Below are 13,518 nucleotides of genomic sequence, written 5' to 3'. Positions count from 1 at the left end.
GAGTAGTTCATACCTCTTTTGGTGATTGTCCACTTGCTTGGGCAGTATACAACATCATCTCTAAAGGGATCCCTGTTCTGTAATCTGTCACCTCCAGGGAGAGAGGATGTGCCTCTCTTTCAAGACCTCTCAATACCAGTTTCACTCGCCATTGGTCCCAAATGTTTGACTTCTCTACCACTTCAGTCCACACCATGGGCTCTGTTATCCCAGCATCAGAGCAGCCAGTTAACAAGTGGCTCTCCTTCATGCTGGCCATAATCCTTACAGATATCTCTCAGTTTGCCAAAGGATAGAGGTTGAGTTGTCACCTTTTCTTTCTCTGCCCAAGATGTCCCTGCAAGACCTGCTCTTTTCTTATGTTTTGTCTTCTTTACAGGGGCAACCGATACTCACACTGATTGAATCCCTAGGTCAGCTGCATCACCTGTCACTGGGGTCTGAGTAGCTGCAACACTTTCCACAGGGCCTGAGGTAGCTGCACAGCACCCTCCTTTATACCAGTATTTTCCTCTAATCACAATAAGAACTGAAAGATATACAAAAGGACTGATAATATGATGTCTTGGTTTGAAAGACAGGTGTCTGCAGAGGAAGGCAGGAGCCTCCCTTGAAATGGAAAGTGCAACCCCCTTCCCTCCAAATTATTATAATTTTGAAATTAGCGGGCCTTCAAGCAAAGATATGGGGAATAGGGATAGCAGTTCTTTACTAATATATGTATATATATAACACAAGGCAGGGAAAAAACAAACAACCCACTGATTTACGCTGACAGAGTCAGAAATACAACCTGACACCCTGTTAGGGTGGCAGTAGCAGTCCGATAAGATGATGGCTGCAGTCCTCCTGAAGCGATGGATGTAGTTCTGTGGAAGCAGCGATCACGTAAAAGAGTCTGGTCTTCCTCCGAAGGTCCAGTGATAGGTAGGTAGCTCTTGTCCTCTGGAACTCCACTGGGGGAAAAACTCCTCTGGGAATCCAGTGGAAGAAGGCTGCTAGGGTGTTCGAAATCTCCGTTTTTATTTGGCATGGACTGCTTGGCTCCTTCCCCCCGGGCGGAGCATCTCACAATGGGATGGGGAGTCGTGAGGCAGTTCCTTGATGGGCCATTAACAGGAGATAGTCCAGGAGCGAGTTATCCATGGGTCAGGGGATAAGGCATTGTTGTGCCCATTAACAGAAGATAGTCCAGAGGGGGGGAGGCAGGGAGCACCGCCCCACCTGGTCTCAACAGCTTCTGAAGATGGTAATAGAATACTTTTTTTTTCCTTTTGGCACATGTTACACTGTAACCTAGGACATATGGACATGGTGGTGGAAACATCCCAAGGGTATTCCCACTTGTCCTTGCCCATTGCATCCAGAAATTGACGTAATTTCAAAAGAATTTATAATGCCATAACCAACCAACAAAGTACCCAACAAAGCAGCACGTCTATCCCTACGCCCAGAAGCGATCAGCTGCAGAAAACTAATAACAAGCATCAGTAAAGCTGCCCATAGCTCCAACAGCAACTGTTAAACCAAATAGCCAAGAGTTCCACCAAGTGCCACACCAGAAAATGAATGCTTGTAATGACTCAGCCAAAATCCGTTGAAACTTCAGCCCTTGGAGGCTCTTAAAGGTTTACAGCTCTCTTGGGTGAGCCATTCAGGTTGGTTCCCAAACAAATGTTGGGCACCGAATAGACTGTCTATGTTTAGCCTGTACCTGGAACTAAACTGTAACAGTTCCTCTATCACCTGATGACCTCTCACCAGCCAGGGAGGGGAATTGGGAAAAGGAGAGCAGACCCATGGCTTGAAGTGAAAACCAGATTTAATGAAACAACACCAGTACCAACAAAGGTGTACTCAGTTACACTCAGCCAAGTGACTATGCAGCAGTCACAATCAACAGGAGAGCAGTCCTCAGGAGCAGGGAGAAGCCAGAAGAGGAACTCCCCTTCCTCAGCAAACCTTCCCCCTTTATAATGACCATGACATTAGGGTATGGGCTACACCTGTAGCTCACTCACGTCAGCTGCCCTGGCTGGCTTGAAACTGCTAACAGCCTGCCTGGCATGGCTGGGCTGGGATTCTCTCCCAGACAAACCAGGACGCCCTTGTAAGTACAGGAAAGAAACATAATGCTATTCAGTCCTCAGCATGCTACAAAGAGACGAGCACTCTCTAGACCCACAATGAAGTACAAGCCCTTTGCACAGGGGTCCTTCTAGCTTCCATGGTAACATAGGCCTAGTGAACTATTCTTCCAAGCAGGTCCTGCAGTTACATGTTTCGTGATGGTTGCCTTCCGTTTTCCAAACTCGTGAAGTTTTTTGGTCTGCAGCTGCCTTGCCTGCTAAAATGCTCTGTGTAGTTGGTGTCCTCTATAGGAAGTAGTTTTGAAGTAGGCCGTTGAAGTTATCCTGTTACAAAGAAGAAAATTCCTAGAATGTGGAAATTAAAGAACATAAAGAGCACTCTCAGTGCCAATATTTAGAGGCTTCTTTAGAATAAAAATACTGTACTTCTGAGCAGAAATGTAAAGTGAAGCCTGCTGCATAGAAGAATGTTGCCATCAAATAGAACTTTTTTCCTACTTTTTTTTAACTGTAGACTAGTATGGATACAAGTTCTCACTGGTGCCATTTCATGGTTGGCAGGGGAGAAAAAGGGCCAAAAAAATTTGACTTATGTGTTGAAAGTTAACTCCCTTTAACTTTTTTCATAGAGATGCTGTTATCTATTCTTAATCTTAACAGTAAGGAGTTCAGAAACAGATGCAAAATTAGAAGTAATCATCTAAAGGCTGGTCTCTTGGGTAATGGGTGTTCTAGCACTAATCTTATTAAATAGAAACCTAACCTCTTTTCTTTTAATTTGCATCACATAATTTTTTAAGCTCTTTGGGAAACACTGTATTTCTATGTGAATAAGGTATGATTTCATTTTCACCGTAGAACAAAATCACCTATTATGATTCTTTTTCTGTATTATTTTAATAACATTGATTTTATGTTATCAGTAGTATCCAGGACTGCATTTAGATGGTTTTTTGCTAGTAATTACTTTTTGTCACAGTCTTATTTTATTTCTGTTAGGCTCATGTGTATATGGAGAGAACATTAGCAAGCCCTATGCTTCAATTCTTTCAAACTCTTCAGGCCTAAGTTAGACAGCTGATTCAAGTGAAAAAACTGTTAGCCCTGTCTGCTTTGAAACACAGGGGCTTCAGGCAGCACTGTGTCATCAGTGATAACCTCTTTTTAACTGAAGTTGCAGGGCAGTTGTGTTTCCTCTTCCCTTTACTGCTTTGCTGATCTCTTCTGATTTAGATGTTGGAAACTTCACATTGCTGTAACATGTAGCATAGCTTTTCCCAAACTACAAGTTTTAGGCCTGCCACATATATAATAATCAGGTTAGTGCTTACATTTGAACCAGACTTCAGGTATTATCTCTTAAGATTTCTTAAATACTTTTCATTGGTTATCTGCAGTTCACAGCTGCAGTGAGATTAAAAAGATGAGATTGATCAGCATTAACATTAGCTAATAACTCTTCTTTTCCTTTCCTTGTTCCCTTTGGGTGTATCTGACTAGACATAAATTTCAGGTGGGTACTTCTGGTTCTAAGAGCTGATTATTTTCACTTGCAGATCAGACAGCTTGCAAAAAAATCAGGACCTGGAATTTGAAAGGAACAAAGAAAGGTTTGAATTCTTAAAGGTACCGAAAGAATTAATCCTATTTATGTGGAGAAAAGTGCAATGAACAAAAGGTCTTCCAGTGCACGTGTCCATTGATAATTTTTTACTCCAATCCCTTCTGTTTCAGTGGGGCTCTCAGGCTTTTAAAAACATGAGGATTATTCCGCCAGGCTCTGGGATCATCCACCAAGTGAACCTGGAGTACTTGGCAAGAGTGGTGATGGATCAGGACGACTACTACTATCCAGACAGTGTGGTGGGCACTGACTCGCACACCACCATGATAGATGGCTTGGGAGTGCTTGGCTGGGGTACGTGCAGTGGTGTATTATGAATAGTGTCTTGGCTGACTAAGCTGTGTTTCAGATTCTGGTGAGTTGACCCTGGCTGGCAGGTTAGCCTCCACCCAGTCAGTCACTCCTGCTGCCAGCAGGATGGGGGAAGAGAATCGGAAGGGCAAATGCGAGAAAAAGCTCATGGGCTGAGACAGACAGTTTGCAAAGTCAAGGTGGGTGGAGGTGGTGCGAGGGGAAGGGAACAAAAGCAAGCAGTGCAAAGACAGTCAGTCACCACCTCCCACCAGCACACCAAAGGCCAGCCAGTCCCTGGGCAATGGCTACTTTGGAAAAGTTCCCCCCACCCCTGTCTCCCAGTTTTGATGCTGAGCATGGTGTTTTATGGCGTGGAGTATCTCTTTGTTCAGTTTGGATCAGCTGTCCTGGCTGTGTCCCCTCCCAGTGTCTTGCCAACCGCAGCCTACTTGCTGAGGGGCAGAGTGAGAAACAGAAAAGACATTGATACTGTGCAAGCACTGCTCAGCAATAGGTAAAACATTGGTGTGTTATCAACACTGGTTTGGTCACAAATCTAAACCACGGCATTATGTGGGCTGCCAGCCAGACACAGTACACAGACTAACCCCAAATTCAAGGAACCTGGTAAGTTCTCTTATAGTTATTTAAGGATTTGTGACTAAGCTCCCTGTTCTGAGAACAGTCTCAGATGATTTATGGTGTGTGTGTTGTATGGAAGTGGTTTTATATATTTTTTTTTTATTCTGCATTTAAATCACAAAGAAGCAGGCAAGGAAAATATTAGATTTCTGGAAGCATTTTAGTCATTTGGAAAGGCAAAGGAGTTGACGCATCACTGAACATCCATTTGTTCCTTAGTCACTTAATTACTTTCAGAGTGTTGCCTTATCAAAAAGTACTGCAAATGCTCTGTTAGATTGAAGATGCTGAAAGATGAGCCTGAGTAAGTTAAATATGGCCAGGGAGACCACTGTGAAAAACAGCATTATGTAGTATGTTCTAGTACTAGTAGTCTGCAGAGTACTAGTTACAGAAATAAATACAAATAATTCCCTTTTTTTGCCTTTTTAGTGGCAAACTGCAGCGTTTGAATTATTGACAAACAAGTTGGTATGAAATGAAAGTCTTTGCAATCGTCCCACACATGGTAGCAAAAACTGCAGTTGAGCTTTTTATCTTCCTGTGATATGGTGATAGGAGTCCTGTTGAAATAGATACTGTGCAAACACAGAAGACATTGTGGTTTTAAACAGCATTTGCTAGTTGTTCACAGAGATGCTTGTCAAATTTTGAGTACCACATGTGACAGAAGTAACAGATTGTGTTTTTTCTGCCCCATCTATACTACTGTAGCAATATTGGTTGATTGAGACTTTCTGTTGATGGTGGAAGAATTCCTGCTAGCTTGGAATATGAATGTAAACAAGTTCACTTTATTTAAACCAATGACATCTTTGGGATAAGAGATGTCTGTCTTTTTCTATATTTGGTTGTGCCTTACACATGGAGCTGTCATTTAGATGATGTCACAACACCAGTAGCTGCTTCGAAGAGTCTGTAAACTTAGCTTTATTTTTCTCTAGAATTTGAAAAGTGTGGACATAGTCCATACCATTCGTACTTAGAGTGCACACTCTTGGATTCAGCATATCTTGCTAGTGGTTGGTAATGCTGAAGTTGCTTCATGCCTGTCTGTGGTAGCCCATCAGTCATGTTGACTAACTTGACTGTTTAAAAATGACTCAGTACCTAGTGAAAGAATTCACATGATCGGAGCTTTCACAGAATTATCTTTTTAAATAACATGGGTATATCATTTTACATAAAATAAATTGGAAATTATTTTTCAGAACCATTATTAGATTAAGTGGGAAAAAGGATAGGAGTAGTGGTCTGGCATACATAAGCAACTATTACAGGCAATTTGTTCCAGCTCAGTATTAATTAAGCTAAAGAAAAAGTAAAAGGAGTTTTGAAAGTGGAAGATGTACATGAGAGGATCTTCCTACAGGCAAGAAGTTACAAAACTGCTGCCAAATTGCTAGTAAACATCATAGGTTTTTTAGATTGCATATGACTATGACATCTTGATACTTTACCTGATTAAATAAGCGAAAGGAAGTAGTCACTTGAATTGCATCCTCTAATACTGAAGGCATGGTTACATAAATGTTCCCACGTGCACACACCCCATTCTTGTTGAAACTTAATAGACCTAAAGAAGATATTTCTATCTTAACAAGTAGCTTTTCTGTTGTTTCTATAGCTGAACAGTCTAGACTCTAATAATTTTTCCTTCATTCAAAATAGCTTTTAAGTTTTTGTTTGGTGACCAATAGTCATGGTCTGTGTATATTTTACTCGCAGCACACCGTGTTCAGTGTCATGTCAGTTGTTCTTTGTTTATGCATTGCATGTTTAAGTCATTAAATAAGACTTTTATATCTGTTACTGTAAAAGCCAGGTGTCCTCAGAGTAAGTGACTTAGATTTATGTGATATTCTATCTGATGTCTGAGGAGTGAGGATGAAAGTATGAAATAGAAGTTGAAAAGCCCAGCCTTGCAGAAACTGAAGCAAGATGAGGAGTACCTCTCTTAACAGAAGGCTAAGCCCTTCGGCTGTCTGTCTTCTCTCCCCTATCACACCTTAGATTGAGTAACTGTCAGTCAATTGTACTTCATGAGTTTATCTCTGACACTATCAGAGTTACTATCTCTCTGAATAGTTGGATTGTATACTCCTGTTGCGTACAGGTGTTGGTGGCATTGAAGCAGAAGCAGTGATGTTGGGCCAGCCGATCAGCATGGTGCTTCCTGAGGTGGTTGGCTATAAGCTACTAGGAAACCCTCAGCCACTGGTAACATCCACTGACATTGTGCTCACCATTACCAAGGTAATGAACATGTCTGCTGTTTTGCCGTTAGTGCTGGAAGCTACGCGTGTTCTGTAGGACAGAGCCACTGTACTGCATGCTTAGAAGCCCTGTGTGTGCTTCCATGTAGTCATTTTGGACTGTTCTTAAGCTTTATTGCTCTGTGTGGCTTAGAATCAGCTGCCCAAGAACAACTGCAAATTTGCTTGGCAAATCCATTTCCCATAGCCAGACAAAACAGAATAGAGAGCTAATATCTCATGGCCTGTTCAAATCCTCATGCACAGATGTGTTTTGAAACAACAGTGCTTGTAAAAGGATCTTTTTTCTCTACCTCTTCAAAAGAAACACAATGACTTTCTTTTTTGAAGTCCACACTTAAAATAAGGCAATGTAAAGCCTGAAAACGGACAGTAAGTGCTGCAGTCTGATTTCTTTGATTTGCAGATGTTTGGCTTACATGTCATGTGTTCATAATACATTCATTCACTCTGTGGATTGTGACTAAATTAAGAGTATTACTGGCTCAGCATTAATGTTGTTGGAGGTCAGAAATCTGGTACCCATATTCATCATGGGATGCTCTCTTTAGAGAGAATCTCCAAATGGGGAAAGCCAAGGTTTTTTTTTATGAGTTCATCCAGTTGTTGTGTGGGTTCAGTCATTTGGAGTTCGATTCATGTACTTGTTCAGTTGGTTCTTCCTGTTTCCTCTTCTTCCTGGATGCTGTCTAAAGACCCTACACTGTTCTCCTCTCCTTAGAACTTGATGTTGAGAAAGATACAGTTGTTCTAAGATAGATTGTAGTTTAAATGAGAGGAAGAGCAAGTTTAGAAGGAATACATCCCTGTGTTGTATCTTATTATTGAAATTTTACACCTCTGTGTACTCATCTTTATGATTTAGTTTACCAGAGGTTCCTGGTTTCAAATGGCTATAGAAACTTTTGAAAGGGGTTTCTTAGAAGTCGAAAGCTGGATTTTGTAACATATATGCTCAGGTCATTTGACATCTATCAATGACACAGCCACTGTATTTTTATAACAGCACCTTCGCCAAGTTGGAGTTGTGGGTAAATTCGTGGAGTTTTTTGGTCCGGGTGTAGCCCAGCTGTCAATTGCTGACCGAGCCACCATTGCCAATATGTGTCCAGAGTACGGAGCAACAGCTGCGTATTTCCCAGTGGATGATATTAGCATTGGGTACCTGATACAAACTGGTAAGTGTAGAGGAGACCATGAATTAAAGATGCAATTGAAAACAAGGACTCCAGGTCAATATGGTGTAGTCGGCAATGGGGCTGAATCAGGTGGACCCTTCTGAGCTTGAATGTTGCGGGTTTTTTTACCCATACTTGCGCATTCGGACTGTTTCTTGCTCTTATGGTCCATGTTTAGGGAGAGCTGAGGTTTTAGACTGTTTCTCAGCTAACTGCATGCTTAGCTCTGCCTGAACCTAGCTTGTCCAGGTGACAGAAGCAGGAACCTAAGTTTTAGTTCTGCGAAAGCCACTAAGTCTGCTCAATCACTTTGTTTCTAGTGAGTCTCTAATTTTTGTGGTGAAAGAGTCTTGTAATGCAGTGTACAGTGTGAACAGTGAAACAGCCTGTTAGGCATTTTTTTCTTTTTCTGTCACATAGTAGTCCCTCAGTTTCATTTGCATTTTGTTTTTTCTATATCTGGATTTCACCTTAGGCCGGGATAAAGAGAAGGTTGTGTGCACAAGAAAGTATCTTGAGGCTGTGGGAATGCTAAGAGATTTCAAGAACTCCTCTCAGGATCCAGACTTCACACAGGTTAGAAACTACTCTGTCTTCTAGCTCCTTGCTTTCTGCCCTGCCCTATTGTAATGTGACAATTGTCTGTTTTTCACAGAAACTAAGAAATGGTCAAGGGAGTCCTTATCCTTTGGCTTGGTCCACACAGCTGTCTTAACTTAGGCCCCAGTGGAATGAGTCAGCTGGCTCTCCGGGTGTGAAAAGTTGGTCGTAGGTATAGATTTGCTCTCAGTTGAGCTCTAGCTGGTGCAGAATCTGCAATTTGATCCATGTAGTTTTGAGAAGGCCAGTCCAGACACAAAACCAGCTATGAAGATAGCATGGATGTTGTCAACATAAGCCTTGTCCCAGTTTTACCTTCTGTTCAGCAAATTATTTTACTGTGTGAATCAGGACACTTAGAAGCTCTGTGTGGTTAACTGCAGACCACACAAGCCGTTTTCTATGCAAGAAAATAAAGATCTTACTCTGTGTCCAGGAAACTCAAGAATATTCCTGGTTTTCTCTACAGTAAAAATTTATCTTATAACTCAAGTTCAGGTTTGCATGATTATTCAAAAACCTTAGTAAATATGGAAAGATGCAGCACACTATAAAAACAAAGTTGAAACGTGGGTGAGGAATAGGAAAATATGATCTCTGTTTCATAATAAACTGAATGTTTTCCCCAAGGCCAAGATAAGTAGTCTGCTTAAGTTTATGCCAGTGCCAGGATTTCTTCACATCATTGCTTTCTGAAGAGGACCCTGCTGCTAGTACGTGAAAGGACATAGTTCTCAAAAGCATCTATATTGTTTAGTTGCTTTAGTCACACGTTGGGTTTTCAATAACTGGGTACTTTTGAGAGCCATACCTGGGAGCTGGCAGGGTCTAAAAGTAGAACTATTCCTTTTCTCCTGATCTTTCCCTTCTCGTATGTCTTTGATAATTTCTGCAAACAAACCTAAAGATGTTCAGACTTATACTTGATTCAACAGCTGAGGTATGCATACCTGTGGCTTAACTGGCTTCAGCTTGTCCTGCCATGCTGAACTGCTCTCTGTTTCTCTTACTGAACAGGTTGTTGAGCTGGATCTCCATACTGTCGTGCCTTGCTGCAGTGGACCGAAAAGACCTCAGGACAAAGTTGCTGTGTCAGATATGAAAAAGGACTTTGAGACTTGTCTGGGAGCCAAGGTAGGGTCTAGGAACATTTGGGCACACAAACTAATTCATGCTTCTAAAAGTTGTCTAGTGTTCAGGAACTACATTCTGAGGTTAACTTGTGTTTTGTTTGTTTGCCTATTGAAAAGTAAACATGGATGTTTGAATGCAGTTTAGAAGATGACATCAACAACCGGTAGCTTAAAATTGGGATGATGCTTCTATCACATGAAGGTGTTCATGTCCTATTGAAGTAGTAGTTCCTTCTGATTTTAGACCAGTCTTAGGTCTAACATGATTTTGACATACACTAAGGATTTCTGAACTAGCCACAACGGGTGTTGTTAGTAGAGTGGACCAAGAGTTACTGCACTGAGCTCTGTGCTAATTACCCAGCTCTTCAGCTTTCCAAGCAGGTTATGCCCTGAGCTCCACAACATAGTTTTGCATTCAGTACTGAATCTATTCAGCAGATCAGAACTACATGTATCTCTGTGACTCTTTGATGTTGGTGGTAAAGACAGGAAAAAAAAGACTTCTTTCTTCATCATCCAGTCAAAAATGGTCATTGAAAAAAGAGCAGGATTTTAATTTGAATTAGATGCCCAGACACTTAAGTTTCCAAAATCAGTTTGAATCCTTACCTGATACTTAAAGGCGGTACAGAACTCTAGTGATGTAAATCAAGAAACTTAAAACTACAGCAATTCCCAATAATTCTTGTTTTGTTATGTTCCGAACTCCATTAAATGACCTTATGCTTTCAGATGTCTAAGCATAATTTTTCATGGTGTGAACAGTGCCTTCTTGCTCTTTGTTTTTTTTTCAACTGTCAGGCTTTTGCCTCTCAAGTCAGCTCTTAGTGTAAGTTTGAGCTGTTTGATATTCATGGCTTAAAAATCTCATGTGTTACGGCTAAAATATCAGGACTAGATTATGTAGCAAGAGTATATGCGGTCAGGAATCTGGAGCATATGGGAGCAAGAAGCATCCAAGCAATCTGAAGAAGGATATATTCATGCTGGAAGAAAAAAACCAAATACATTTTGCTGCAAAGCCTGCCTCTTTCACCAGTAAACAGAGAATAGGATGGACCCCAGAAAAATAGTTTTTATCTGCAACTTTGACTGACCAGAGATGTAAACCTTTACCACCAGACCTAAAAGTGCCAGCATGGATGTGACTGACAGATGCTTCTCAATCATGAAATTCCCAGGCCATACTAATTTCCAGTCAAAATATTTATATTTAACCACATCCTTTTGTCTTACTTTCTCCTATTACAGCAAGGATTCAAGGGATTCCAAATTGCCCCAGAGCGACACAACAGCATAGTCAAATTTAATTTTGAGGGCTGTGACTTTGAGCTTGCTCATGGTTCAGTAGTGATTGCTGCCATTACAAGCTGTACAAACACCAGCAACCCCTCGGTTATGTTGGGAGCGGGTAAGTTTATTTGCTTAATGTGTTTCTATGTGGCTCTGGCTGTGTGTCCTGAAGACAGAAACAATGCTGATGTAATTCTACGTGCACTGTGCTGTTTCTGTCATTTGCAGTGTTAAAGCTGATCTTAGTCCCTAAAGATAGCAGAAGGAATTCTGGAAATAGTAGCTAGAAACATGGGTTGTAGAAAATGTATTTTTCCTGTGCTGTCTTCTCTACAGGACAAGCTGGAATTGAATTAACCAGCACCTCTGACATTTGTTCAAATGCACAGAAGCTGTTACATAGGGCTGAGAAGAGGCTATCAAAAGTCAGAGCCACAAGAAAGAGGGACAGTGAAGAACAGCCTATGGGTTTCTGAAAGCGCTCTGATCTCGCAGCAGAGCACAAAACGCACATTTAGCTAGAGGTGTATCAAGTTGTTAAAGCGAGACTCTGAGGGCGTGTGGGGGGGTGAGTGGAGGAGGAAAATTTTGTTGTCAGGGGTTGCCATATTTTAAAGCCTTGTCATTTACATATTAGCTGCATCCAAGAAGTTGTTGGAGGTGGGCTTTATTCCCCCCACTTTCTTGCTTATCACGATTCAAATACTACAGAACAGTTAGTCTGAGTTGGTTGTGTTAAATTTCACGTCAGGAGGCTGTTCTTTTTTAACCTGGCTAGTCTGGGCAGAAAATTTCTCATTCCAAATATGTGCTTCTGGCAACAAAACATGAACGAAGAGAGTCAGCTCAAAGGGTTCAGACTATACTAGCTCAGTTCATCCCTCTTTCACAGCTGCTTGGCTACATGCTGACATATTTCTTTCTCTCTTCTGCAAGCATATACATAGGTGTTGTCTGTCACTGAAAGATCATCACTGCATTAGGGCTTTCTAGTCTGTCAGACTGTTTGTAGGATGCAGGCTTATTTTCTACAAAGGTTAGAAGGGATATGCAGTGGGAAATGCAAGGGCCCTTGACCAGAGAGGATTACTTACTGGTCGAAGTAATGTAATTTGTCTGCTTTGTTCCCATGTGGTGCTGGAAAGATCTTGGCTTGTGGACAGCCTCTGACAACAATCACTTTGTATTTAGTTTGTTGATGTGATATTTATTACCTGTTCTCGGTTTAGCATCTTTCTTTGGGTACTCTACCAGCAACTTACCCCCTTCCCAGGCACAAAAGGTCTTAATTCCTAGCAACAAGGGACAAAGTCCATCATAAACCAGGATGTGGGCTGGAAAGGGAAGTGGAGGAGAGACCTGAAGTATTTCTCACACCTTTGACAGGAACAGAATTGAACAGTCTTCCAGTTCACTTATCCTTGACAGGACAGCCAAATCAGTGTACTTCTTTCCTCAGGTTTATTCTGATCATTACTGCAGAAATAGAGCTGTATTTCTTTCTTTCAATGTTCAAGAAGTAGGTTTCCTCCAGGCAGACTATCTTCTCTCTGTCCTATTTCTGTAGTTCTAGGTGTGCGTATCCCTAAGTTGTGCCACCTGCTTAGGATGTAATTTCCTCAATCAAGTGTTTGGCTCCCAGGCTAATGGCATGCATTTTTAACCCTCTTTGGCAGTGGGGATGCTTATCTTTCAGCCTGCTTGGCTTAATAGCTCTATGGTTTAAAGTATGGAATGCTCTCTAGGTACAAGTAAAGTTGTTACTTTGAACACGTTCACTACTACTTAATGCACAGCAGCCTGAAGAAGGTAATCCTAAAGATCTCAGCATATGCACTCAGATTTAGTGGGTACTCTTCCCTTTGCTACCTTTCTGTACAGTGGCACTTACGCTTTGACCTCGAGGTCAAAGGAGGGAAAGAGTAGTTCTGTCAGTCTCCAATAGCTGTTCATACACTACAGTGTTGAGAACCTCCGAGACACCTACAGGAAACATGATAATTTGGCTTTCAGGGTAGGATTTGAAATGAAAGTAAATAAACTGCTCCCACACTAAGTAACCAAGCTAAAAGCAATCCAAAATATGAATAGTGGTTTCAGACTACCACTGTACACCTTGTGCACTGAATGATGTGCAGGGGCGGTGTGTCTGTGAGGATAATGAGTGTGTGCTATACTAGCCTTGACAGCCTAATCTCACTTTACAAAGATGTTGAATTAATGTTGCTCAAAGCAACTTAAATTCTGGCATTTCCTTGCCAGTTTTTAGAGTTTGACTTTGCATTCTTTTCACAACCTGTATTGTCAGGAAAACAGAAGCAAACACTTTCAAGCAGGCTGTCAGGATCTCAGGTCCTAGGGTGATCATTTGTTCATGGTCACATT

General features: G+C 41.5%; 1 protein-coding gene across 1 annotated transcript in view; it reads left to right on the top strand.

Moving 5' to 3' along the window:
- Positions 1 to 13,518, top strand: part of ACO1 (aconitase 1) — a 39,271-nt gene that overhangs the window by 15,266 nt on the left and 10,487 nt on the right. Inside the window, exons 4-10 of the mRNA XM_086478977.1 lie at positions 3,647 to 3,716; positions 3,825 to 4,008; positions 6,767 to 6,906; positions 7,933 to 8,104; positions 8,580 to 8,680; positions 9,722 to 9,838; positions 11,092 to 11,251. Of these exons, the coding sequence (XP_086335103.1) occupies positions 3,647 to 3,716; positions 3,825 to 4,008; positions 6,767 to 6,906; positions 7,933 to 8,104; positions 8,580 to 8,680; positions 9,722 to 9,838; positions 11,092 to 11,251 (944 nt within the window). The remainder of the gene's footprint in view (positions 1 to 3,646; positions 3,717 to 3,824; positions 4,009 to 6,766; positions 6,907 to 7,932; positions 8,105 to 8,579; positions 8,681 to 9,721; positions 9,839 to 11,091; positions 11,252 to 13,518) is intronic.

This window comes from Leptosomus discolor, chromosome Z, assembly GCF_034619465.1.
Source record: "Leptosomus discolor isolate bLepDis1 chromosome Z, bLepDis1.hap2, whole genome shotgun sequence".
NCBI lineage: Eukaryota > Metazoa > Chordata > Aves > Leptosomiformes > Leptosomidae > Leptosomus > Leptosomus discolor.
The sequence above is the reverse complement of the archived record's forward strand: the minus strand, read 5'-3'. Positions and strand labels throughout refer to the sequence as shown.